The sequence below is a fragment of the Crocodylus siamensis genome, chromosome 3 (assembly GCF_052110815.1).
Source record: "Crocodylus siamensis isolate JL-2025a chromosome 3, ASM5211081v1, whole genome shotgun sequence".
NCBI classification, from domain to species: Eukaryota; Metazoa; Chordata; order Crocodylia; family Crocodylidae; genus Crocodylus; species Crocodylus siamensis.
In genome coordinates, this window is record NC_143397.1 from 154,639,101 (window position 1) to 154,666,880 (window position 27,780).

At 46.5% G+C, this 27,780-nt stretch overlaps 1 protein-coding gene and 1 pseudogene across 3 annotated transcripts in view; both read left to right on the forward strand.

Annotated features, from left to right (window-relative positions):
* On the forward strand, positions 1 to 844 carry LOC149869025 (polyadenylate-binding protein-interacting protein 2-like; annotated as a pseudogene).
* A 467-nt stretch (positions 845 to 1,311) lies between these two features.
* Positions 1,312 to 27,780, forward strand: part of FBXO15 (F-box protein 15) — a 56,477-nt gene continuing 30,008 nt past the window's right edge. Inside the window, exons 1-3 of one of the 3 annotated variants that reach the window (XM_090039580.1) lie at positions 1,331 to 1,509; positions 1,982 to 2,039; positions 27,115 to 27,231. In XM_090039580.1, the coding sequence (XP_089895706.1) occupies positions 1,362 to 1,509; positions 1,982 to 2,039; positions 27,115 to 27,231 (323 nt within the window). In that variant the 5' untranslated portion in view covers positions 1,331 to 1,361. Of the gene's footprint in view, positions 1,510 to 1,981; positions 2,040 to 27,114; positions 27,232 to 27,780 lie in introns of all 3 variants that reach the window. The other 2 variants (XM_090039583.1, XM_090039581.1) reach the window with 2 other exon arrangements.

Genomic DNA, 27,780 nt, shown 5'->3' on the forward strand with positions numbered 1-27,780 from the left:
ATGAAAGATCCAAATGGCAGCAGTCCTAGCCCAAGCATCATCAGTGAAGATGTGATTATTATTAATGGTCATGCTCATGAAGATAACAATGCATCCGCTGAATACATGTGGATGGAAAATGAAGAGGAGTTTAACAGGCAGACTGAAGAGTTACAGGAAGAATTTATTTAACATTGTTTTTAAGAAATGCTGGAAAAGGAAGAGTAACACAAATAGTATTATTCCCATTCGAGATCTCCCACAAACAGGGTACGTTTACATGAGAGGTTTGCTGCAGAGCTGACTGATTAGCTCCACAGTAAAGTGGTAGCATCTACACATGCGGTGCTATTCAACTGAAATAAACTAATTAACTCGGCCATAGGACAGTACTGCCCAACACAAGTATGATCCTATGATGGAGTTATTTACTCTGCTGCAACATGAATGTAGATTCTGACTGGGGCTGACTGGTGCATGAGGGTTGCCTTACACCGCAGCACTTTTGTACCCCAGCCAGCCCCTCCACAGTATGTTGAGCTGAGTCGGAGCAGCCCCAGGCTGGCAGGCGGACCCCCGGCACTCCCCGCCTGCTGGGGCTGGGCCACCGTGGCTCAATATACTGTGGTGTCAGACGCACCTGTAAAAGTGACACAAAGAAACTCCATTGCAAACTGCAGAGTTTTTTTGGGAGTTTTTTTGCGTCAGATTGGTTTCATGAGTAGATGTGCCCAGAGTGGATCAAATCCAGGACCAATTTAATGGCTTTGCTATCAGCGACAGCTCATCACCAGAGGGTGTGATGATGATCAAGGGTCATCTGAAGCCAAGCACGAAGGAGTTTGCTTCTGGGATAAAGCACTAAGTGTGGGAGCAGCCTGGGCCCTTTTTTGGCTGATGTAGTACAACTTCTAGGCTGTGAAGCCAGGCTGCAGGTCTCATCCCAAAAGCTCTCTCTCCTTGTCACTGGGCGCAGGGACACTAGCATCTTACTGCACATTAGCATCATACCACTGCGCCTAGCATGTCACAGCAAAAACTGTGCGACCAGCAATCCTGCAGTGGTATAAGGCTAACAGGCAGTAAGTGTCACTAAATAACTGCCCGAACGCTACTACGCAGTAACTTAAGGCACTACCGATGTCCTTAGCACGTTACAAAGGAAGTACTGAACTGAACACGCAGTCTCTGAGATGCAGTAACGCCCAGCGTGTCACACTTCTGCATTGCCCCAGCCGTGCTAGTCCTGCAGGCGTCACACAAGTTATGAAGCTGTCACAGGTTGAATGACGTCAGGGCGGGGGAGGCGGGGTTGGGCGCGGGCGGGGCGAGAGCAGGAGGCGCAGAAGCCCCGCCCCGCGACAACGAGGCCGCTCCTTGGAATGCTCCTGGCGGGTCACGTGACGGTGCCGCTAACTCCAATAGCTCCGCGGGGGGGTAATATCCAGGGCTCAGTGTTGCTATGGCGACGGGCCGCGGCTGGGTCCTGCGGCAGCATTGGGCGCGCGCGGGCCCCGCCATGCGGCCCAGGTACCCGCCCCCCCCCCGCTCGGGCTGTCCCCTGACTGGGGCTGGGGCACCGCGGTGGAGAGCCCTCTGCTCCAGGCAGGGGGCAGAAATGGGGGGTCTAAGCCCACCTTGCCCCTAGAAGCTCCCGTGGGGGCGCACGTGCCAGCCCATCCCTTGCTGGTGGGGCCTCTTGCAGAGCTGTAACCCCCCCGGGTGATGGGGGGACCCCCAAGGTCCTGTTGCCCGTGGCTCAAGGCAGCTAAAAGACCAACTGGGGACGGCTGTGAGGGGTGTAGGTTAAAAATTAAGCCAGTGGGTGGGGGGGAGACCCAGCAGAGGACACTAGTCTGTGGTGAATTGGGGCACCCCTGTGTGTTGGAGGGTTGTTGGGGTGGCTCAGCAGCCCCAGAGGCTGCTCAGACGGGGGCAAGCCAGAGCCCTTAGTTTGGGGCCTGGCACTTCCTGGCTGGTTGCAATTTTTCATCTTTTCCAGTAAAGATGGAAACAAGTTTGGCTGCAGCCTTGGGGGCCAAGTCCTGGGATTTGCCAGGGTAAATCTCTCTCTCTTTTTTTCTTTTTTTAAACCTGGCTGGAGGGGGGAAAAAACTGGAAAATGTTTCCATTCAGGGCTCAAAGCCAGAGGTAAATTTGGTAAAGGAATAGCAACAATCCACTGCTACTTCACAGTTTGATTTTTGGAGAGCCTGACTTGTGTGGGATGTTTCCTCTCAACATTTCTCTTGGTGTTTTCTGCAGAAAGATCTGTGTTTGTGGTTTGTTTGCTTTCTAAATGGAAAAGAGAAATAACTGTCATCCTGTTAAGAGAGAAACTCTAGAAGTCTTAGAAATGGGGGATGGCAAAAACAGCTGAGATCTGAAGCTAATAGTTTTGTCTGGGTTAATTTAATACAACTAGCTATTAGTAGACTTCATGCACAGCTAGTGAAACATTCATTTAAGTTCTCTTCTGTGACTGGTTACTGTAATGGCTAGGTACTTTGCAAGTATTAAATTACGCTTACCATGCTGCCTTGCACTGCATACGACTTGTGTGGGGCAACCACTGCAGTGACTAAGTGTTTTGAAAAAGACCTTGACTAAGAGACAGGTGGAATAGAGTGTCTTGAGTTGGATAGTCATTGAGATATATAGCTAGAGAAGCTGCAAAATGCTACTGGATCAGAGTACTCTCAGTGGTGCTGATGCTGTTCCAAATAGTAAATCAGCCCAGAATTTGCTCAACAAGACAGAGAAAAATCAAGTACTGTATACCACTTTGCAGAAATGCATTATATCTTGGTCATGAGTACATGTAAAATATTTTCCTATGAATTCTTACTTGTTCATAATCATACAATTTTTGTATATCGAATACTCTGGATTTTTGTGATGATCAGCTTTACCATAATCATTCTTTCTAAACATACATGTCTCATGTAGCGAGACACTGCATACAGTTTGCAGTCAGAATTTTGTAATATAGTTACGTCTTCATTATAACTGCGAACAGTTATTTTTTAGTGTGTTGGGCTGTGGCATGTAAAGCTCATGAGTGCAAGATGAATATACTCTTTAGCAAAGTAGAAAAACTCCATAAGTGCAGCAAATGTGTAGTGGGTTTAATTATTGTTTCTTTTACATTGTAGCTTTTATGGCACTGGTTTCTCAGTGACTTGTGAAGACTGTTCTCCTTTCTGTTTAGCCTGATTTATTTAGCAATGCCTTAGTTTTATGTTTCATTGTGAGTTTGTTATACAGCACAACAACTCATTTGTCTCAAATGCTGGATTTACAAAAGGAACTGAGTAGGCAGTGCATACAGAATTGGAAAGCAAAACCCGAACAAGCAGAAACTCCACTGGTTCATCTACTGTTGAAAGTGTGAATAGCTAATGGGCGGGGGGGGGGTGGAATCTGACTACTTGAGGTTGGCCCTAAAACATGTTGTTGCACATTCCTTTTCTAATGTGGAGAAACCCCAAACATCAGATACTTAAATCTCCAAAACTATAATATAGGTGGGTGACCAGCATTCATGTGCAACTCTCTTCCTTCCTCAGGAAGTCCTGACATCAAAAATACTTTGATTCTTAGCAAACTGAAATTTCTAATGGCAATAGTAGGCCTGGTGAAAGAGGAAAAACTTGTCAAGCTTGATCAGAGAGTGTGGGGATAAACAGGCTGTGGTAGTGGAGTCATGAAGGCTTAATGGACTGTAAGATATTACCTAATGGCATATTGGGCTGCATGAGTAGGAGTGTTACTACCAGGTTGAGGGAAGTGATTATTCCCCTCTGTTCAGCACTGGTGAGGCCCCATCTGGAGTACTGTATTCAGTTTTGGGCCCCCACCACAGCAGAGATGTAGATGAATTAGAGAGTCTAGCAGAGGGCGATGAAAATGGTGAGAGCTGGGGCACCTGATTTACGGTGGAGAGTCTGATGGAACTAGGCTTATGTAGTCTGGAAAAGAGAGAATGGAGGGGAATTTAATGGTATTCAACTACCTAAAGTGGGGGTTCCAAGGAGGATGGAGATAAATGAACAAGAAGCAATGGGCTCCAGCTGCAGCAAGTGAAGTTTGAAGTTAGGGTAGATACTGGGAAGAATGTTCTCACTAGGAAGGTAATAAAACACTGGAACAGTTTACCCAGGGAGGTTGTGGACTGTCCATCTTTGAAGATTTTTAAGACCCAGCTGGAAAAAGCCTTGGCAGGGATGATCTAGTTGAGGCTGGTCCTGCTTTGAACAGGGGGTTGAACTAGATGACTTCCTGAGGCCACTTCCAACCTGAATTTTCTGTGGTTCTATGATTAACAAAGGCATGTGAAAAAGGAGGAAAACAAGTTTCAGTGAAGTAAAACAATTGATTTTGAGCATATTTGTACCTTCTATGACCATCATTTTGACTGTTTCCTTGTTTAGTGCAACCAGATTAGGATCAGATGTCTGGGGTTTTTCAAGGAATTGAAGGAGTTAGATGCCTGACTTGGATTAAAATTATATATCTCCTTGGGTTCTGAAACTGCTCTTAACATTGTATAACTCCTTGAATAATCCCATGTTTAAGGGTCAGTCAAATTTTGGGACTGATTGGGATATAGTTTATTCTTTCTAATCTTCAATATAGTTTTTAAATTTAAAAATAATATTTTTAAAATTTACTTTAAAAATATTTCTTGATTAAAATATTTTTAGATGTTTTCTTTTCCTTTTCTCATGCTTCTTCAGGGCAATTGATTTTTAGCAGCTAGTAATCCCAGTAAATATCTGGAAGCAGGTGCTGGTAGTAAAACGCTTTTGGTATTTGAATAGTAAGAAAAGAACTAAGGAGAGGTGAACTTAATTGTATAGGAATATTAGTATAACTATAAGCTTTGAAATTTGAGGTGAAGCAAATTCAAGAGGGATTGATTTTAATGGTTTCCTGATTGTGTGTGGAGTTTCCAGATGTGAGATGTATCTTGTGCGTATATCTGAAGGACCATTTAGGAAGATGTGTGTGAGCTTGATGCCGAATTATATAGGACTGAATTAATCACAGGCTCAGACCTGTTCAATTTAAAACTTTTATTGTTTCACAAAGTCATAAACTAAAGGAGGTCTGTTGGTTCACAAGGTTCCCAAATCAAGCCCTTGCTCTCTAACCCGGAGGCTAGGTGCGGCTGCCTGATTCAGTAGTCTCAGAACTGGTCAACAGCTCATTTAAAAGGAGTCCCTATCTTTTTTTAGGCAAAAGATACAAAACTGTCCCCACGGTGGAAGTGAGGCATCTAACATAACTTTACTATTAGTTATATATGATAACACTTATACATACGCATTTCTAATTCTTACTTCTATTGGTTATTTAGTTAACTTATCTATATTATAATATCAGGTGATAACGCTTTGTATTATAATCATTACGCTTCTTATGTTAATTCTTAATGACCTTTATATTTCTTATGCTAATTTTCTATAACCTAAATACATTATTCATCTATAAGTTTTGCTGGGTTTTGCAGGGTTAAAATGTCAAAGCTGACATTATATGCGGCTGTTTTTTCGTCATTGCGGTTTAGCCATGCAGTTTCCTATTCTTAACAATGTAAGCGGCATGTCTGCTATTTTTATCATTGTTCAAAGGTCAGAAGTTCAGTATTTTCATCTAAGGGTCAGAAAGTGATTACCAGAATGTCAATCGCTGACTCCTCAACCTCCTTGAAGCATTCTGGGAGTTTTAGTGCATTTTTTTTAATGCTAGGCCTTGCTTAGCGTAAGCACTCTCTCACAATATGCATAGGTCTCTCAGCTCATATTGGTCTGTGATTTTATTTATTTAAATATTTATTCAGCTCATCCTTTCTCTGTCTTGTTTCAGCTGTCATTCTGGAAGGTACATGTTTGACTTGTGTGAAGTCTTCTGTGCATTTCTTGCAAATTTCCTTCTCTCATTGGGTCTGGGCCATTACCCAAAGAGGTTTCTGAGGTGGAAGATGGTTAAAGATGCAGTACATTTTTTGGCAATGGAAAGGAAGGAAGAAAGAAAGGCATCTTTTATTTTACCTTTGGCACCACAGCGAGATTCTAAATTGGTGCTCATTATGCTTTTCATTTCATCTCTGCATGTTTACCTGATCAAAAGTAGTTCACAGACAGAACTGTAAGTTGTACCTATAAAATTGATTTCAAACAATTGTCCAAAGTTTTCTGGGCTGCCCTGCAGGTAGGAGGAGTCAGTATCAAAGATGCAGGGTCTCTTTACTAGTAATGATCTTAACCCTTATTCAAGTACCAGTAGCACAGGAAGATGTTAATCTGCTGTAAGTCCCACATGAGGAGAGGGACTTTCTTCTAGGCTTCTCCTTTGCTATTTCTTGAAGGCATTGCTTTATTGGCTGGGGACTGATTAACAAATCAGTAGCCAGGAAAACTTGTACGCTACAGGAGCAGGTATAATAAGCTTCATTTACCCAGGAATTTCGTACCAGCCTGGAAGAATTCTATAATGTTATTGCCAGTAGGAAAAAACTCAGGCAAGCATAAACAGGATGCTGAAACTTGCAGACACCAGGTCTATTGTTATTTTTCTTTCTGCAAACTAAGACTGCAGGTAACAGCCACAGATTTTCTGTTTAATAGAATGAATGGAATCAATAATTCATTCTTCAATGCAAATGCCAATATAAAAATATCAATGAAGTAATATTTATTATTAGCTATGAATTCAAGCTAGCGAAACCTGTAATTTTAATGTAAGCAGCAGCCAGCTAAAATCACAGGTTGGATTGTTATATTTCCTCCTACGCCCTGAAAATCAATTTAGATCACACCTGGATTGATTGATTTAAAATTAAATCAAGTTCACTTAAATCACCAAGATGAATTCCTTGATAGAAAGTAGCAATTTAAATTGGTTATTTAATAAGAAAAAAAATGCAGTATTGATATAAATGTTAAAACATGTAAATTCACAACTAAGAAGAACCTTTGCATTTCACTTAGTACTTTTTATGCTACCTAGGGGGATACACTATAATTATATACTTATTGTATAGTTTACTATCTTCATTTTTTAGTAGTTTTGAATTTCTGGTGTGTTAGGAAATGGTGAATGATAGGTGTATAGCTTATTTTCAAGGTATCTGTTTACTTGTGATTTGTCAAATAGTTTTAGTATGTTAACTGAAATTTAATTAAATAGAGACATTTTATGTGTTTTACATCTGACAAACCAACCTTATTTTTTTGTGTGTGTATATATTTTTTATTATAAAAAAAATCTAAATGACCACGTGAAGAAGGATTAACTGCAGTAAGTGAGTTAAACTGACTGGCTGTGAATTTCAAATGGGTAGAATTCCAGTCACTTTCACTGAAGCATAAATCTTCTGAAAATGAGTCTCTGAAGTTATTAGGCTAGCCTTCAAAGTCTTAAAATGTGTGGATCTCATCCTCCCTTTGCATTATTTTTTACAATCGCCTCTGACTGCAAGGGATTGCCATAGAAGTCGTAGACTCAAAGAGAAAGGTGAGTCTTTTTGCTCTTTCAGATTCTACTCAGCTTCTCATTTTTGCATAAATCAGTCCAACCTAAGAGTAGGGTTTGTTTGTTTTTTTTTTTTTGTCAATGAAGAAAAGGTGACAGTTGTCAAAATCTAGCTGAACATTTCAGCAAACTGTTTTTAGGTGCTTACTAATAACTTCTACCAAGTTAGTGGTGTGATTTTCTTCTTCAACATGTTATCAGCAAATCTCAACTGCTTGAATGGTTTGCCTCCAGACCTGAAATTTATTTTGGTTAGCATGATTGGAGGTCAATTATTAAATACCCATGCCATAGCAGTATCTTCTTCCTCAGCAGTTAAGCATCTACCTTGGTATATTAGGTTGGAAAGATGGGCAAGAAAATCAGATGGAATAAGTATTTGATTCTTTTGCTGGTCTTCTGTCTGTAATTTAATTTCCCAGAGTGCTCTTCAGTGTCTCTTGGAGTTCTTCCTAAATTGCAGTAGTATAAGATAGTTGTAAAATTGCTGAATGTAACTTGTCTAAAGCTATTGACACAGAACTCAATGTATTTATCTTCCATGTTTCTCTTTAGCGTGATGTTTACTCTTTGGCTGTGAAGGTTCCATCTATTTTGTCACTATTTTCTACACAAATTGCCATCAAAAGGAGCCAGTTCTAAATAAATAGCTCAGAACAGTCAAAAACTGGAATGTTTGTACTTCTATGAGGAAAAATTATTTTTATCATGCTCTTCTCAGTGAAGCTGAATCAAAGTAGTTGTCAGAGTATTTTGCCATTTCAGTATGTTCCTTTTTATTCTTGGAATTACTTGCATCTGTGCCTAGAAGACAAATCAAATGAGCACTGGAACCCTGCAAGCTTCAGATTCCCTTCATTGTTTCCTAGACTTGTCCTCTATGCTGCATGTGCAACATTTGTAACAAAGCTGTGCACTTGGCACCAGAATGCTCAGGTTTTTTCAACCTCTGCTTTGACTTCTTCTGAACATTGAGAGTTATGAACATTTTCAAATATATTAAATGCTCTTGTATGGTACAGGTATTAATCTTCTGTTGGCACACAAGCACGTATTATTGAGTCATTGTGCATGTTGCTGCACTCATGAAAACGCAGATTAATGAATTTCCCATCAATGTGTTTTTGCACACTGTTAATTTCTAGCAATCTTTTCTGCCTGGTAGAGTGGAACTTATTTTTTAATAATTGGATTTTGTCAATGAACTGAACAAAATGAAAGGGAGAAATGGTTGCCTAAATGAACCAAGCAGTTGTTTCATTTAAGGAGTCTTGCTGGAATCTTCTGGTCCTCATTACAAACTCATTCTCTTTTGCTTAGTAATGAAAGATGACTTATGTTACAGGTGATTTTACCAGCAGATGACTCTAAAATTGTAGGTACTACAGAAAATGGATGTTCATAATCATGACCCCTTATATCTGAGCTGGACCCTAAAACAGAACTATTAAAAAGTCCTTCTGTTGCACTGCTTTAAAAAATAATCAAAGACCTACCAAATACTCAATTTCCGTGAAATCATGTAATTGGCTGGTTCCCTGTGGAAAAAGTGTGGGGAACCATCCCCAGCCAGTCTCAGCACTGTAAAAACAAAAGAAAAAAACCCATACTCACCGGCTGCAGCAGTGGTGATTGGGAGCCTCTGGGCACTTGTGACAGAGCCCCCCTGCACAGTGTGGGGCAGTAGGGATTGCTGCCCCCCCCGCCCCTCTGCCTAGCACCCACATGGCAGCTATCACTGCTCCATGTTTTCTGGGAGCTGGAGCTGAGCGGTGCTGGGCTCCGCCTGACTGGTAGAGCCACTCCAGCTCCCAGATGGCGCGCAACGCCCTGCTGAGCTGTGCTGCACCCACCCATTGCGGCAGCGGCTGCACAGGGGCCAAAGTGGGGAAGTGATTCCTCATGCTGTGCAGGGGGCTGTTCCACAAGCCTTTAGAGGCCTTGATGGCTGCTGCACAGCTGGTGAGTATGGAGCTGTTTTTTTATAGTGCCAGGACTAGGCTGAACTGGGTGGGGGATGGGGCCGGGTAGGACAAGACAACCATGGGGGCTTCTTCTGTGACGACTCTGGCTGCGCCTATTTCTGCCTCCGTGGGAGGAGCTGCTAGGGTTATGCCCTGCTGCTGCTTGCCCAGCCAATGTGTGAGACAGGAAGGGGTAGCATGATACAGGTGCGGCTCACTCCGGGCAGCAGCAGGGCGTAGCCCTTGCTCCCAGGCATTGGCATTGGGAGTGGGGGCTCTGCCCTGTTGCTGCTTGCCAGCCAGTATGGAGAAAGGGATGCGGGTGCAGCAGTGCTGGGAGCAGGGGCTGTGCTCTGCTGCCACTTGCCCCCTTCTGCCTGGAGTGAGCTGCACCCGCATCTCTCTTGCTCCCCTCCACTGCCCCAGCTGGGCAAGTGGCAGCAGGACTGAACCCCTGCTCCCAGTGCTGGTGCACCTGCACCCTGTGGCTCTCTGTCCTGGCTGGGCAGCTTGCCCCAATCCCTTCCTCCTCCATGTCTCTTCTTTCCCCCCCACCCCTTCAACCTCAACAGATTTACTGGCTGGAGGCAGCTGTCTGTTGCCTGTTTATAGTTTCATAGTTTCTAGGGTCAGAAGGGACCTGAGTAGATTATCGAGTGTGACCCCCTGCCATGGCAGGAAAGAATACTGGGGTCAAATGACCCCAGCAAGATGTTCATCTAACCTCCTCTTAAAAACCCCCAGGGTAGGAGCCTGCACCACTTCTCTTGGAAGTTGGTTCCAGACTCTAGCTGCCCTGACCGTGAAGTAGCGCCTCCTGATATCTAACCTAAACCTACCCTCTGCCAGCTTGTGACCATTATTCCTGGTCACTCCTGGCGGTGCTCGGGGGAACAGTGACTCCCCCAATGCCTGCTGATCCCCTCTCTGACTAGTTTATAACAGGCCATAAGATTCCCCCCTCCGCCTTCTCTTTTGGAAGCTGAACAGGTTCAGGCCCTTTAGCCTCTCCTCAGAGGGCCTACCCTGCTGACCCCTGATCATACAAGTGGCCCTCCTCTGGACCCTCTCCATGCTGTCGACATCCCTCTTGAAGTGTGGCGCCCAGAACTGGACGCAGTACTCCAGCTGCGGCCTGACCAGTGCCGCATAGAGGGGGAGGATCACCTCTTTGGACCTGCTCGAGATGCATCTGTGGATGGATGACAAGGTGCGGTTGGCCTTCCTGACTGCCTCCCCACACTGCCAGACCATGTTCATCTTGGAGTCAGTGATGACCCCAAGATCCTTTTCCGCCTTCGTGCTGACAAGAGGGGAGTTCCCTAACCTGTAGGTATGGTGCCGGTTGTTCCTCCCGAGGTGCATCACCTTGCACTTGTCTGTGTTGAAACCCATCCTATTCTTATCCGCCCACCCTTGTAACCTGTCTAGGTCTGATTGTAGCCTGTTGCATCCTTTCAGTGTGCCCACGTCCCCCCACATGTTAATGTCATCAGCAAATTTGAACAGGGTGCTTTTTACCCCCTCGTCCAAATCACTGATGAAGATGTTGAACAATGCGGGCCCGAGGACCGAGCCCTGCAGAACCCCACTGCCCACGTCCTTCCAGGTTGAGAAGGACCCATCCACTACCACCCTCTGGGTGCGGCCCTCCAGCCAGTTGGCAACCCATTTGACTGTGTGGGTGTCTATACCACAGCCCCCCAGTTTCTTAATGAGAACGGGGTGAGAGACAGTGTCAAAAGTCTTTTGGAAGTCCAGGAAGACTATATCCACTGCTACCCCTGCATCTAATGATCTGGTGATCTGATCATAAAAGGCCACCAGGTTGGTCTGACAGGACCTGCCACTGATGAACCCGTGTTGGTTGCCCCTAAGCATGCAGTCCCCTGCTGGCCCTTCCTGGATGTGTGCCAGAATAGTTTTCTCAAACAGCTTGCCTAGGATCGAGGTAAGATTAACGGGCCTATAGTTTCCCGGGTCCTCCTTCCCGTCTTTTTTGAAGATGGGAACCATGTTGGCCCTCTTCTAGTCCTCCGGTACCTCACCAGAGCACCACGAGTGCTAAAGCCGTGCCAGGGGACTTGCAATGACCTCGGCCAGTTCCTTTAGAACTCTAGGGTGGAGATCATCCGGACCAGCTGACTTGAATACGTCCAACCCCTCCAGAAGCTCCTTAACTAAATCCTTGCTAACCTGTGGCCCAGGTGTGCCTCCCCCAGGGCCTTAGGGGGGCCCAGCAGGGAGGTGGCTGTTCTGGTCCCTACTTAGGAAGACGGAGGCAAAGAAATCGTTAAACATGTTAGCTTTGCCGTCTGGTGTGATGACCAAGTTTCCCAAGGCGTCCTGCAAGGGCCCCACATTTACCCAGGACCTTGTTTTTACCCCCTATGTATTTAAAAAAGGACTTCTTATTGTCCTTAATCTGGGAAGCTAGTCCCAGTTCCATCTCTGCCTTGGCCTTCCCAACTACCCCGCTACATCTCCGAGCAACTACAGAATAGTCCTCCCTGGTGATGACCCCTTCTTTCCATTGGGTGTAAGCCTCCTTTTTAGCAAGGAGACATTCCTGGATGCTTTTGGTGAGCCATGGAGGCTTGTGTGCTCTCCTGTTCCCTTTGATCCTCATTGGGATTACCTTCCTTTGGGCTTGGAGGATCGTCTCCTTAAGGAGCGACCACTCTCCTTGGACACCTGGCTCCCCTCCCCTCTGGGACCATAGCGCTTCTCCAACTATCCTCCTTAGCTCGTTGAAGTTTGCCCTCCTAAAATCTAGGGCCGCTGCCTTACTGTATGGCTTTGCCACCTTGCGCTAGATGGTGAATTCCAGCAGGCGATGATCGCTGTTGCCCAGGTGGTCGAGCAGTCTCAGCCCCCTCACCAGGTCATCACCCGTGGCCAGCACTAGGTCCAGCAAGGCGTCTCCCCTGGTGGGGCTGTGCACCTCCTAGGTTAGATGGAGGTCCTGCATTCTGTCCAAGAACCTACGTGAGCGTTCAGACCTGGCTGACTGCTCTTCCCAGCAGATGTCTGGGAAGTTCAGGTCCCCCATGACTACCACATCCTTAGCCTCCACTACCTCTGTGAGCTGACCCAAGAATTCCTGGTCAAGCTCTTCTCCCTGGTTGGGAGGTCTGTAGTAGACTCCCACCGGTAAGTCTTTCCCCTCGACTGCCTTGTACTCTAACCCAAAGCACTTCAGAGTGCCCCTCCCCTGACTCCTTGCTAATTGATGAGGATGTGTATTCCTCCTTAATATAGAGTGCCACAGCCCCACCTCTCTTTCCTATCCTGTCCCTCCTGTACAGCCTATAGCCCGACATTCACCGCCCAATCATGCGTTGAGTCCCACCACATTTCTGTAATCCCCACTATGTCCGGGCTGGTGTCAGCCGTCAGGAGGGTGAGTTCCTCCTGCTTGTTACCCATACTACGAACATTTGTGTAGAGGCATTTGAGGCCTCCTGTGGGTGTGTGTACTGACCCCCTAGTCCCAGCATTACCTTGGCCCCTATCTCTTACCTGTTTATTCGCTTCACTCGTTGGTCTGGGCTGGGCTGTAGTTGTGGGTGCTGTTTGGTCTGGCAGTCTGATATTTCCTCCGCCCTCATCTTCCCCTTCCCCTGATGAGCCTAGTTTAAAGCCCGCCGGAGGAGGTCCGCCAACCTAGAAGAGAACACACGCCTACCTTTAGGGAAAAGGTGGAGCCCATCCCATCCCAGCACATCTCGTCGTGACGTGCTGGTCATGGCTGAGGAAGCCAAAGCCCTCCTCGAAGCACAATTCCTGTAGCCGCCAGTTGGTCTCCGTGATGCACGTTTAGTCTATGGCCAACCAAATCTCTGAAGCTTTTCTGAATTGATTCAAAGCATCCAAATTGATTCTGAGCTTTTAATTGGTCTCCTGATTCGATTTGGATTCTGTCCCCAAATTGGGCCGAATCTCTGCCTAATCAAATCAGCTACAGAAGCTTTGCACAGCCCTACCAGATATGTTAAAAAAAAAAATAAAAGTGGGGGGGAGAGCAAAGAGCTGGCAAAAAGCTGTCTACTAAAAGGGTGGGGAGAGGGGGAAGGGAGCAAAGAGGAGGGAAAAGAAAAAGTCAGACTGCCCATCTCCTGATTAGGGGGTTTGTGGGGAGAAAGGAACTCTTCCCACCCCTTTGTCTTCAGAATAGGAAGAGGGGGTGGGTGCAGGGAAAAGTCCCCTTCTCCTGAAGGGATGTGGAGGGGAGAGATTATTTTAATTGTTTATTTACTAAGTGATTAATGCCCTCTGCCCCTGGCAGGAGGTAATTAATTACTGAAATAAGCCAGGCAACTCCAGCTTGGATGGGGAGGATATAGCTTGGAGTGGAAAAAAATGCTGAAATTCATCACTGCTTGTTAAAACTTTATTTTTAAACAGGCAGTCTTCACCTAGGATGTTTCATTGTATTATGCTGTAAAAAATCATTTCATAAGTCCAGCCTCCATAGTAAAAACACGGTTGATAACAACTCTTACAATAAATGAGACTACCAACTATACTTTGAACAGAAGCAATTTTAAATGTATTGGTAAATAACCATACAATTTTATGACAATAATTTATCTCTCTCTTTCTTTTCTGCCTCATGGTATGGAAGAAGCATCATGCACAATCTTGCCCAGTCCGACCAAGGAGAAGTGATGTGTATGTGTGGGAAACATTTCCTTCCATTTGGGATGACCTGATAACTGTCATGGGGATTGTCACCTTTCAGCCTTAACATACAGATATCATACCTGATTTCATAGCGATGAAGGCTGGAAGGGACCTCAGAAGATCGAGTTCAGCCCCCTACCCCAGGGGCAGGAAGTCAGCAAGGATCATAGGATCCCAGGAAGATGAACATCCAGATGTCTTTTGAAGGCGTTCAGAGTAGGTGCTTGAACCACCTCCAGCAGCAATCTATTCCAAACCTTGGGTGCTTGGACAGTGAAGAAGTTCTTCCTTATGTCCAGCCTGAAACGGTCCTGAAGGAGTTTATGTCCATTTGACCTTGTCATCCCCTGGGGCACTCTGGTGAACAGACATTCCCCCAGATCCTGGTGGTCACCCCTGATAAATTTATAGGTGGCCTCCAGATCACCCCTGAGCCTGCGCTTTTCCAGGCTGAAAAGTCCCATGGCGGTCAGCCTGTCATCGTAAGGTCTGCTTTTCTGACCTCTGATCATGAGCGTGGCTCTCCTCTGCACCCTCTCAAGCTTCTCCACATCCTTCTTGAATTGTGGACTCCAAAACTGGATGCAGTACTCCAGTTGTGGCCTCACCAACGTTGAGTACAATGGGAGAATGACATCCTGGGATCTGCTTGAGAAGTATCTGTGGATGCAAGCAAGCATTTTGCTTGCTTTACTAGCCGCAGCATCACATTGCAGGCTCATGTTCATCTTGTGGTCATTGATGACCCCCAAGTCCCTTTTGTCTGTAGTGGTAGCCAGCATAGCACTATCGAATCTATTAAGATGCTGCAGGTTTTTCCTCCCAAGGTGGAGAAACTTGCATTTTTTTGTGTTCAAACACCATCAGGTTCTCGTCCGCCCACTTCCTGAGCCTGTCAAGGTCAGCCTGGATTGTCTTTGTGTCCTCAGGTGTGGACGCTTTACCCCAGAGTTTGGTGTCATCGGCAAACTTGGCCAGTCCGCTTCTGATTCCAATGTCCACATCATTAATGAAGATGTTAAATAGTATAGGCCCCAGGAGAGAGCCTTGGGGGACCCCACTGGTCAGAGGGCACCACGATGATTGATTTCCATCAATTGCCACCCTCTGGGTCCTACCATGGAGTCAGTTCCCCAGCCAGTGGATCGTGGTGTGGCGGAGGCCACAGTTGGCGAGTTTTCCTAAGAGGTGATCATGGGATACCAGATAGCACGACTTTAAAAAAGCCTTCTATACGGCGTCAATCTCTTTTTCCTTTTTCCAGGTGGTAGGTCACCTGGTCATAGAAAGAAATGAGATTGGTCAAGCAAGACCTACCCGCAACAAATCCATGCTGGCTATCCCTCAGGATATTGCCATAGGCCAGTCTGTTAAGAATGGCCTCTGATAATCTTTTCTAAGACCTTCCTGTACAGGCCTGTACAGGCCCTACAGGCTGATGGGCCTGTAGTTTGCCAGATCCACTTTTGTCCCTTTCTTGAAGATGGGCACCACATTGGCCTTCTTCCAGTCATTGGGCACTTTACCAGAGCACCAGGAGTTCTCAAAGATCCGTGCCAGAACTTGATATATTGCATAAGCCATTTACTAAATTGGGACCACCTTTATTTTAGCATATTATCCCTTCCATAAACGTGTCAAGCTTTGTTCTGAAGCATTTTGTAGTCCTTTCTGCTTTGTTTGAAAGAGTAGTCTATAGTTTCACTAGTGTCATATTTAGAAGCCTTTATCTTCAAAGTTATTGCATTCTGAATAATGTTTTTGTTAAAATTGTTTTGTTCTCACAGCTAAGTCTTTCATCTCTTTGTTGTATTGCTCATATTCAGCATGCATTTCCTTTTTTATCAAGAGGCATAGAATTTTTTTAAATATTCCAGAAATAGGGTACTTTGTGTCTTGCAGCCCAGGCTTGTTACCACACCTCCTGAAATTAACTGGTAGTTGTTTGGTGTATCGGTGTTTTTCTCACCAGCTCGCAGAATAAATTGCCATGGTGGGGTGAATCATGATGTAAGAACTGAACCAATCAGAGCACACATAGGAGCTAATGAATTTATTGGCATCATCTATTTACATAAAGCTTCACATCAAAAGTGAATATTTTTATGCATATAATTATTTTATGTAGAGTACTACAAAGCCTTTGTCTTTGATAGAAGCTCATGGATGCTGCATTTTTAATCTATGCCTCCTTAAAGTTTGTGATGAGTGTTGGCCTGAATTTTGCATTGCATCCAGATTTCATTTTAAGCATGGTAGTGTAGGAGTGAGATTGTAGCCATGATGGTCCAGGAATTGAGAGACCAGGATTTTTTTTAGGCTGATTATCCCAATTACACAGCTGACCCAATAAAAGTTAAAGTTAGACAAGCTTTGGCATTCTTCCGTGCATCTCTGGTATAGGAAGAATGCATGTTGGTCCAATAAAAGATATCACTCTAAGAAATACTTGCCTCTCACTTGAAACAAGATTTGCTATTTTTAAAAGGCTCTCTTGATTTTTCATTTCTACTTTAAATTTATAGTTTTAAAGTAAAAAGCTGACTGAGCAAGACCTTGTTGTAACAACTGTGTATTGCACATTATGGAAAGATGGGCAGTTAGTGTGTGTTGACTCTTGCCTTCACCTGGGGCAGAGTATGCCCTCTATCATTTAATATCCTGTGTGGCAGTAATTTTATTGGTTACACATTGGAGAGTGTTTTTTAGCATGTATTTCTATTCTTCCTGTAACGCTGACAGAGATGGTGGCTACCTTTTAATACATATGTGCTCCCAGTTTTGAAGATTCTTCTCAGGTCTATCTAAGTACTTTTAATAGATATGTGGAATTTGGCCTAAGGTTGTCTTGTTGCCTTAGGTGCAGGATCTGTTCCAGGTCAGTAGCACTTCCTGCCTTACTATTTCCTTTATACTGAAGTCTCCTCTGGTACTACTGTCCCTGGCCTAAATAAGTCAGACAGTTCTGTTTCAAAAGCTTGTCTGTACATGACTGTACCTGGGGTGGTACCAAACAGCTGTTTAAACTCTATTTGTCTATTGTAATAGGTTGCCAGGAATGCTGTTGGTATCTGTTACTCTGTGGTAAGCACTCTTGAGGTTTTAGTTCTCTGTCCCAACAATGAATTGTTGTCTGCCTGCTGCCCTCTATTTACAGGCCTTTTTTTTTTTTTTTTTTAAAACGTGCTTGTGGAGAAGTTAATTTGCGAAAATCAGATTTTGAAGTAGGCTGAACAAAATGGGGATTTAACTGCTGCCAAGGTCTTCTTTAATTAACAGGTAGCTCCTGCCACATGATACCAACCATGTAGGTAGAAGGGCTAGAAAACACAGCTTCTGGGGAATTGTGTAGCAGTATTGGAGAACTGTCACAGTTGGTTACAGAGCTTGAGCACATATTGAAATGCATATATTGAAATGAAACTTAAACTTTAACCCATATCCTCAGACAGGCAAGGAGTCTTGTGTGGGTTAACTGTTTTTGTATATGGGTGGCCAGGGGCAAAACCAAGGTAAGAGCTTGAGTTAAAAGACGGGAGGGGCAGGGGTGGAAGTTTGAGTGCAAATAAATAGCTAGGCATAGAACAGGGGTGTCTAACCTTTTTGAATGTGGGGCCGGATTGCTAACTTGATATCACCCAGTGGGCCAGCGAGCCATATTCAAAGACCTCACAGGAAGTGGTGTTACATCAGGAAGTGATGTCATGTCCTTTGACACCAATGAAGTTACAGGAAGTGACAATGAAATCGGTCTGGAAACATGTCTAGGGAAGTTGTGGTTTTCAGAAAGTATGTACGTTTGGTATGGTTTAGGAATAGGACATCATTTTTCTGTGTAGAGGGTTGGACTAGATTAGGGCTGCCCAGCTGACTACTTGCAGGCCACATGTGGCCCACAAAAAGCCAGGATGTCACCCACAGTCTACATGGGGTCTGCAGGCAGTTAATATATAGGGGCATAGGCCTGGGCAGCCACCTCTCCCATTGCTGTGCAAGGGGGAAAGGCCTGGGGTGGGGGGAAGGAGTGTTCCATGTCCTGCAAAAGTAGCTTGCATGGCTGAGGATGGGGTCTGCATGCTTCTGGAGCAGCCTGTGCAGTGAGGGGGTTCTAGGGCCTACCCCCACAGCGTGCAGCTTATACAACACATGCTGGTGTCATCTGGGGCCTGTTCAGATCTGGTGAGGCTGTGGGCCCCAGATGACACCAGCATGTGTTAGGCTCCAGAGCAGTGAGAGACGCGCAGGTGAAGCCTGCTGCGCTCCCGCTCCTCCGAAGCCCCCCAGACACCCCCTCAGCAGCCGCAGAGCCCCCTACAGCCGGAGGTAGGCAGGTTCATGGTGGGAAGGGGTTAACTCCTTGCTCCCTGGGAGGAGGCGGCTGTGTGGAGCCAGGCCGGGTCAAGCCCCCGCCCAGGCCCCTAGTTGGCCCAGCCCCCCAGGGAGCCACGCGACCAGGCTGCGTAAACAGGCACTTGATTTAGCGCGGAGTTCGCGCAGGAGAGGGCGTGGGAGGGCACGAGACCCTGCCTGCAAACCCCGCAGAGTAGTCAGCCCCAGCCATAGCCAGCCTACCAGAGGCATGACACGGATGGGCACGCGCTGCACCCTGAGGGTCCCCTCGGGCTCTGCGGCACCCCCATCGGGCACCTCAGAGACGGCCACCCAGACAGAGCCCATGGTTCCGGGCGCCATGCAGATGGAGCCCCTGGCTCTTGGCTGCGGGGGCTGCCTGTCCCTTTTTCAGACTCTGGGGCCCGGGAGCATGGCCACCTCCCCTTGCGGGGTCTGTTCCCTACTGGGGTCTCTGGCGCGCCAGCTGGAGGAGCTCCAGGCCACAGTTCAGAGACTGCATGCCATCAGGGACTGCGAGCAGGAGATAGACTCCTACTGCCAGGCCCTTCTCCCCTGGGAACTGCAGGGTAGAGCACCATCTCCCTCCAGGACTAAGGAGGACTATGGGGCCTCCTGCTCTGCCCAGTCAGGGGCATGGACCAAGGTGGTCAAGGGCCCTAAGGCCTGCCGCACCAAGGCCCCTCCCTTGCCGGAGCTTAGCAACAGGTTCGCATCTCTTGCAGCCCCAGCAGAGCCTGCTCAGTTGCCGGCTTCCGCAGGCAACCCAGGCTCGACCACAGCTACTGGCCCCGCTCTCCCCAAGACAAAATGAAAGGTGTTTGTTGTGGGAGGCTCCATCCTGCGGGGGACTGAGGGGGCAATCTGCCGCCCCGACCCCTTAGCCCGGGAGGTCTGCTGCTTCCCGGGGGCCCGCATCTGAGACATTGCGGAGAGGATCCCACAGCTCCTCCAGCCCACAAACCACTATCCCATGCTCCTTATTCGTGTGGGCACCAATGACACGGCTCGGAGCACCCCCAGCCAGGTCATGAGGCGCTACAGGGATTTGGGAGCGGGGCTTAGGGGTCTGGGAGCTCGGGTGGTGTTTTCGTCGATCCTCCCAGTCTCGAGCTATGGGCTGAGGAGGGAAAGGATCTACGCAGTGAACCAAAGACTGCAGAGCTGGTGTCATCGGGAAGGCTTTGGCTTCCACGACCACAGCCTGCTCTTTGGCGAGAGAGGCAGTGAGCTGCTGGGAAGAGATGGCCTCCATCTCTCTCCCCTGGGGAGGAGGCTCTTCTCAGCCAGGCTCGCTGACCTGCTCCACCAGGCTTTAAACTAAGCCTGCTGGGGGATGGGGGGAATACTGCCACTGCTGGCCCGTGGAGCAACCCTTGCAAAGCCAGCAGACCAAGGCACTTAAGGGAGCCCACCCCTGCCCCAGCCCTGGCACAATCTGTGGGCAAGGCAAGAGCCCCCAAAGGGATAATTGCCTGCCTGTACACTAATGCCAGGAGCCTGGGCGACAAGCAGGAGGAGCTCGTCGTCCTGCTCAATGCAAAGAATTATGACGTCATTGGGATAACGGAGACCTGGTGGGACTCCACCCATGACTGGACCACAGGTATAGAGGGCTGTACCCTGTACAGGAGGGATCGTGTTGACAAAAGGGGCGGGGATGTAGCTCTCTATGTGAAGGAAAGCTACATGTCCCTGCAAGCTGATGTTGGCAACTGGCATGGACAGCTAGAGACCCTCTGGGTAAAAATTCGTGGGGAATACGGCACAGGGGACACAACGGTGGGAGTCTACTACAGACCTCCCACTCAAAGTCCTGAGCTGGACCAGGAGTTCGCCGGGGAACTGACTGAGGCAGCTTGCTCCAGGACCTTGGTTGTCATGGGTGACTTAAATTACCCGGACATCTCGTGGGAAGATCACTCAGCAAAATCCAAGCGGTCGCAAAGCTTTCTCTCGTGCGTGGATGATCTCTACCTGACTCAAGAAGTCTGGGCCAACGAGAGGCCAAGCGCTGCTCGACCTGGTACTGGTTACGGGCGACGACCTAATCGGCGACCTAGTGATCGATGGAAAGCTGGGTGACAGCGACCACGAGCTGATCACCTTCACCATCCACCGTAAAGCTGGCAAGTCAGTCAGCAACACAGAAGTCCTTGACTTCAGAAAAGCCGACTTTGACAAGCTCAAGAGGCTTGTCGGTCAGGCCTTTAGGGACCATGACCCCAGGGAGATGGGAGTTCAAGAAGAGTGGTTGCTTCTCAAGGAAGCGATCCTCAGTGCACAAGCTAAATCTATTCCAACTCGGAGGAAAGGCAGCAAGAAGGCACAGCAGCCTTCCTGGCTCTCTAAGGACCTAGCGGACCTCCTGCAGCTAAAAAGGAAAGCCTACAAAGGATGGAGGACGGGATTCACCTCCAAGGAGGATTATTCTGCGCTGGTCCGGTCCTGCAGGGAGCAAACCAGGAAAGCCAAGGGTGCAACTGAACTCCAACTAGCTTCAAGCATCAAGGACAACAAAAAGTCCTTTTTCAGATATGTGGGGAGCCAGAGGAAAAGCAAGGGCAACGTTGGACTCCTGCTAAACCAGATGGGGCAACTGGCAACTGACGCCCAGGAAAAAGCCAACCTATTAAATAGGTACTTTGCATCAGTCTTTCATCAGTCCCATGGGACGCCCATGCCTGCTATGGCACAGGAAGATCCGGGTGATGGGGATCCCCTACCCTCCATAAATGCTGACCTCGTGAAGGAACACCTTGAGAAGCTGGATACCTTCAAGTCAGCCGGCCCTGACAATCTGCACCCCAGGGTACTCAAGGAGCTGGCGAGCGTCATAGCCCAGCCCCTGGCACGGATCTTTGAAAACTCCTGGCGCTCTGGTGTAGTGCCTGAAGACTGGAAGAAGGCCAATGTGGTGCTGATCTTCAAGAAAGGAAGGAGAGTGGATCCGGCTAACTACAGGCCCATTAGCCTGACTTCTATCCTGGGGAAGATCTTAGAAAAGTTTATTAAGGAGGCCATCCTTGATGGACTGGCCCAGGCTAACATCCTAAAGGATAGCCAGCACGGGTTTGTTGCGGGTAGGTCTTGTTTGACCAATCTCATTTCCTTCTATGACCATATATCTTGACTTCAAAAAAGCTTTTGATCTGGTATCCCATGATCACCTCTTGGCCAAACTGGCCAGTTGTGGCCTTGGCTCCACCATGATCCGCTGGCTGGGAAATTGGCTCCGTGGTCGGACCCAGAGGGTTGTAATCGATGGCAGTCACTCATCGTGGTGCCCTGTGACCAGTGGGGTCCCTCAAGGCTCTGTCCTTGGACCCATAGTGTTCAACATCTTCATGAATGATGTGGACATTGGAGTCAGGAGTGGACTGGCCAAGTTTGCGGATGACACCAAACTTTGGGGCAAAGCATCCACGCCAGAAGATAGGTGGGTGATCCGGGCTGACCTGGACAAGCTTAGCAAATGGGCAGACGAGAACCTGATGGTGTTTTAACACCGAAAAATGCAAGGTTTTCCACCTTGGGAGGAAAAACCTGCAGCATCCTTATAGGCTCGGCAGTGCTACGTTGGATAGCACTACAGAAGAAAGAGACTCGGGGGTCATCATTGACCACAAGATGAACATAAGCCTGCAATGCGATGCTGCGGCTAATAAAGCGACCAAAACACTGGCTTGCATCCATAGATGCTTCTCGAGCAAATCCCGGGACGTCATTCTCCCCTTGTACTCGGCCTTGGTGAGGCCGCAGCTGGAGTACTGCATCCAGTTTTGGGCTCCACAATTCAAAAAGCATGTGGAGAAGCTTGAGAGAGTCCAGAGGAGAGCCACGCGCATGATCAGAGGTCAGGAAAACAGATCTTACGATGACAGGCTGAGAGCCATGGGACTCTTTAGCCTGGAAAAGTGTAGGCTCAGGGGTGATCTGATGGCCACCTATAAATTTATCAGGGGTGACCACCAGGATCTGGGGGAACGTTTGTTCACCAGAGCGCCCCAAGGGATGACTAGGTCAAACGGTCACAAACTCCTGCAAGACCGTTTCAGGCTGGACATAAGGAAGAATTTCTTTACTGTCCGAGCCCCCAAGGTCTGGAACAGTCTGCCAGCGGAGGTGGTTCAAGCACCTACATTGAACACCTTCAAGAGTAAATTGGATGCTTATCTTGCTGGGATCCTCTGACCCCAGCTGACTTCCTGCCCTGTGGGCAGGGGGCTGGGCTCGATGATCTCCCGAGGTCCCTTGCAGCCCTGATGTCTATATGAAATGTGTTGCATAGGCTGCATGCTGTGGGGGTGGGCCCCTAGGATCCCCTCAATGCACGGGCTCCTTCAGCAGCATGGAGACCCTAGTCCTCAGCCATGCATGCTACATTAGCAGGACCTGAACTGCCAAGGAGGTGGCTGGACATAGGGCGCCTCTGGGCCAGGCTTTTCCTGTGTCCTGCCCAGCCTGCCTCTGGGAACCGTGCGCCCCATAGCCCTGGCCCAGCCCTGAGGTGCTCCCAGCTCCACGCAGCAACTTACCTCATGCCTCTGTCCAGCACACATGCAGGCAGGGCGTGGGCCATGGTGCAGCTCCCCCGACCATGTGCCAGGGACAAGGGGTGGGCCTAGAGAAGAAGCTGCATGTGCTGTCCCCAGCTTGTCCAGTCAGGCTTAGCTGGGGCAGCCCTGCACCGTGCTGCCCTCGGGGCATTGGCGGCAGGACCTGGCTCACTGATGAGCCTGGCCCTGCTGGTGTAAGCAGCTCCCCTCCCCTCGCTGCTGGCTGGGGCCCACGGGCCGGCCCTGCCCGCCTCACCTTGCTGCCAGCTCCATGCTCTGTGGCAGTGGCTCGGCTGCAGCTCCGAGCTCTGCCACGGGCTGGATAAAATAGCTTGGTGGGCCATATGTTGGACAAGCCTGGCATAGAAGATGTGTACATTTAGCATGGGCCTAGCTTTGAAATCCCACCAGCTATTGGTAATGTTGGAGGGTACAGCTAACTTAACTTTTCTGGTATCGGAGTCGGCTTTCAAAAGTTTAGACGACACTGGTGTAACAGCAAGGCAACATACCTGGGTTCTGTTCTTAAGCCTTTTATGTTATATTGAGCAAACTGGATAGCCATTCTGTGCCTCAGTTTTTTCTTCTTGTATGATAGTGCCAGTGCCCACCTTGGTAAAGCACTTCAAGGTCACTGGATGAAATGTGGCGCATAAATTCAAAGTAGGGTTATAAGAGTGTTTAAATGAAAATTGGAAGGGGAGTTGCTACTTTTATAACTTTAATTGCAAGTTGCTGCATTTCTTGAAAGAGACTTTACTGGACTTGCAAAAAGGCAGTATCCACCTTGCATATTCTACAGCGTATTCAAGTGAAAAATATAGCTGTGAAACTTGAGTGCCACAGGTTGAGCAGGTAATGAAAAAGCCATTGAGGTTGTTTTGCCATTTGGGTTGCTATATGAGGCTTCTAAGTATGGGAGGGAGGAAGTAGCAGCCATTGTAGCCTTTAAGTTGGGCAAACCAGCTTTGTCATATATGAAAATTTTTGTTTTGCATCTGGTTTCATGTCCTTTTACATATGAAATATGTAATAGGGTTATGAAACAAGGTTAATTAATTGACATAATTGTTTTACTGTTCTGGCTTTCATACGTTTCTCAAAAGAGACTTTAAATCTACCTATGCAGTACTCAAAGGTGAATATAACACTTCCGGGCTTTTGATTTTAATTAACTTTCATTGTCCAAGGGCTTACTTCTGACGTGCTCAAGCCATGAAGATTCAGAGTTATCCAGGGTAATATGACCATTTCTTTTTGAATAGGAAAAAAAAAAAAATTGGAAACTTAATACAAGTCTTTAAAAACAAAGGCTTTTTATAAAAATGGTGTGGATCACTTTTAGAAGTACCCATGAGACTTGGAAAAAGAAGTTTAATTGTTCAGTGGGACTTGTGCTTTCTTGCATTTGAAAAAATCCTTCCTCAGAAATTAAAAGTGTCCTTTTATGTACTTTTAATGCTGTTTCATCAGAGCTAATATAATTAAATTTGTCTAGACAAAAACTATTGATAATTTTGTGCAGAAGGTGGAATTCTGCAATCCAGTTGCTTAGCAGCTTTGGAAAGACAAAGTGACATATATGTCTCTTATAATCTAAAATGTTAGCTTGTGATCCAAAATTACCTATCAATAATAGTATGTCTGACCTTAAGGATCATGTATGAAATATATTTAGGAATTTTATTACCAATTACAGTAATGTGGTTTGTTACAGGATTGCTGTATGAAGTGTGCAGGGTACAGCTTTAATATGAAGATAAAAATGTGCTTGTAATTGTTCCCAATAAAACTTCAGGGGTTTTTAGGATGATGAAATAGCTTATACGGTTGATAAGGTCAAAAATATATTTTTCATCAACTGAGTCTTACTTCTTCCTAAGCACAAAATTTAATTTTTATGCTCTGTGTATATTGAATGTCCTGTTGACCCCTGGGCACCGTTAGCAGTTGACTTCCTGGAGAGACAGAGTTAGATTGACCATATGTTTGAATATCAGCTAGCAATCCAAACTTGGGAGCATTAATAGAGACAGAACATAGGAGTTCTGCTTGCCCTATGGCACTTCATAGAAACAATGGGCCAAAATTTGATTAAGTTTCTGTTGTGTGTCATCCCTTTCCCCTGGCTTTGTGATAGTCTAGAGATAATTACTGACATTATGATATGCAAGATAAATGCTGTTGCAGTCTTGGAAACTTCAAGTATAAAATATGTAGTAGGTTGGCATATGTAGCTTTATAGTTATGCTTGTAACAACAAAGCCCTTTTTTGCTTTTTGTAGGAGGAAAAGCAAAAAGGAAGATGTAATCTGTGACAACTTTTTAGTGCTTTAATAAATAAGAAAAAGTAGCAGTGATGCCCACCTTTTTTGGGAATTGTATTTGAATAACTTGCGACAAGTATGCTGCTAAACAAATCAGTGTTAAGCTTAGAATATCTTTGCATGTTTCAAATAGGAGCTGGTTTATGGCTTTGTGGAATTATTCGTGGGCTCTGTTAACTTTTAGAAGAAATTCAGCTGATTTTCATGTTTCATTGGCTTAATGAAGTTAGGTGGCAAAAATATCTTGGTGTGTATCCTGTTTTGCTGCATGATCAGTTTTTACAAGGACGTTTCTGGAACTCACACTGGCCATGGTGGAACTGTTGTGTGTCGAGGATCTGGAGCTGGCGAGCCAAACTCACGGTCTTGGTCACGGTTGGTTGGTCGAGTGGTGGCAAATTGGACACGAACAGGCGGGATTACTGGCGTGGAGCTCTGAGACACAGATATGTAGCGGGTTTTAAACAGAGGATTTATTTGACTTACGCTTCTGAGGCATAGGTATCGGTGCTTTCTTCAGTTACAGTAAAACAATTAAACAACGAAAAACAATGAAGAGGTCTGTTGGCCCACGAGGTTCACAGCGAGCCCTTGCTTTCTACCCCAGTGCAAGCTCAGGGATAGGTGCGGCTGCCCACTGCTAGTCTCAGGGCTGGTCAACAGCTCATTAACGGGAAACACAAACGAACAAACAATAACAAAGCTGTAACTCGTTGTGACGCCAGTCCATGGTGATGGACAACGAACAAATGGTTGGTGGGTGAAGCTGAGGTCAAAACTAGGAGGTGGTGCAGCGGAGACGTCAGGTTAGTGAGGATGATCCGAGTCGTAATCGATGATGGAAGCCGAGGTCAGTCCAAGCCAGGTAAGTAGACACCAGGTTATCAACAGAGTCCAAAAGGGTGATCCGAAATCGTGGTCGAAGGTCAGAACAAAGGTAGGTCGGAAGCCAGGAAATCAAAGTCGCAATGCACTAACAACGAGCGACACGAAACGCCAAGCGAGGGAGGAGATCAATAGGCCTAAGGGCCTGACTGGGCGACAGTCCCTGGAGCACCAGCCTCTGTCTCCAGCTAGCGCGATCTCCCCCCGAGGGAGGGGCTCACTGAACTTTAATCTGAATTTAGTGGCCAATCAGAACGTTCTCCGCAGAGAAATTTCTAGTCAGATTACCTCATGTCAGGTTCTGACTGAGCATGCTCTCAGTCAGAAGCTGACACAGTCTGAGCATGCCTCTGTGGGGAAAGTAGGTCAGCAATGATTGACAGGCCCGCAAGTCACCCAGGGGACAAGAGCTGGGTGAGCCTTGGAACTTGCCACTCACAAAGTTAAATGCGCATGTCAGTTTCAATCCTTCTGTGTTGGCAGCATACACTTAAAAATTTTCCGTGACATTGTGTAATGGGGTGAATGAGTTGTCCTTATTGGAGTAAAACCAATCTGATCTTGTCAAGGTATCATTCATCTTGGCACAAGTAGTGACTGATCTGAGAATGATCAGAAGAGGGCTATGGTTTTTAAGCCTCTCTTCATCCCATCAGCATAAGTAACTCAGTTACTGAAAGTATTTATGAAGTGAAAAACTGATCATGTAAGCACATTCTTCTGAATCTTGTTTCATTTGTTAAGCACAGGGTTTTTCATCTTTGCTGCAATGTGTGTGTCTCCAGTTGATGATCATGTGATTCTTAACAACTTTATCTTTTATAGTAAGAGGTCAGGAACCTTCACTGCTGTGCCTGTGAAAATGCCTGGTACCCAAAATGTCCATATTCAAAGACAATGTCACAAATCTGCAGCTTCAACATCTTGTCTGTGCATTGAGAGGTGAGTGTGTCAGCTGCTTAACTCTTTTTTTTTTTTTTTTTAAACCAGTGTTTAAAAACTTACTAACGAGGTTCCATATTGGTGTCTTAAAAATCTCTGTATCAAATGGCCTTCATATAAAAACGAGATGTGTTTTTTACTAGCTTGCATTGCATTCTAAATGGGGTATTAAGTGTCAGGCTTAGCCCTTCCCTAAGCTTTATCACCCTTATTACAAGTTCTGCATGTTATAATAATTTGCTTAGATACCCCCTGCAACTTGTGGGCTACATGGCTTCTCACAATCAAGGTTGTTGAAATATTAGTTTTAGAAAGCCAGAGTTTATAACTAAAATTTCAAGTGCCTTTCATGCCAAGTGTTTTGTCATAGGGAGTTTTAGCATGCTAGAGTGGGGCAGGGGGAGATAGTCACCCTAATCATTTGCTTCAGAACAGCTCCTAAAGACATGACTGAACCACTGTTTCTGGAGATATCAGAGACATTTTCAACCTAAATATGTTTCTCTCATGTACTTTATTGTTGCAAATACCATATGAGACTATTGTGAC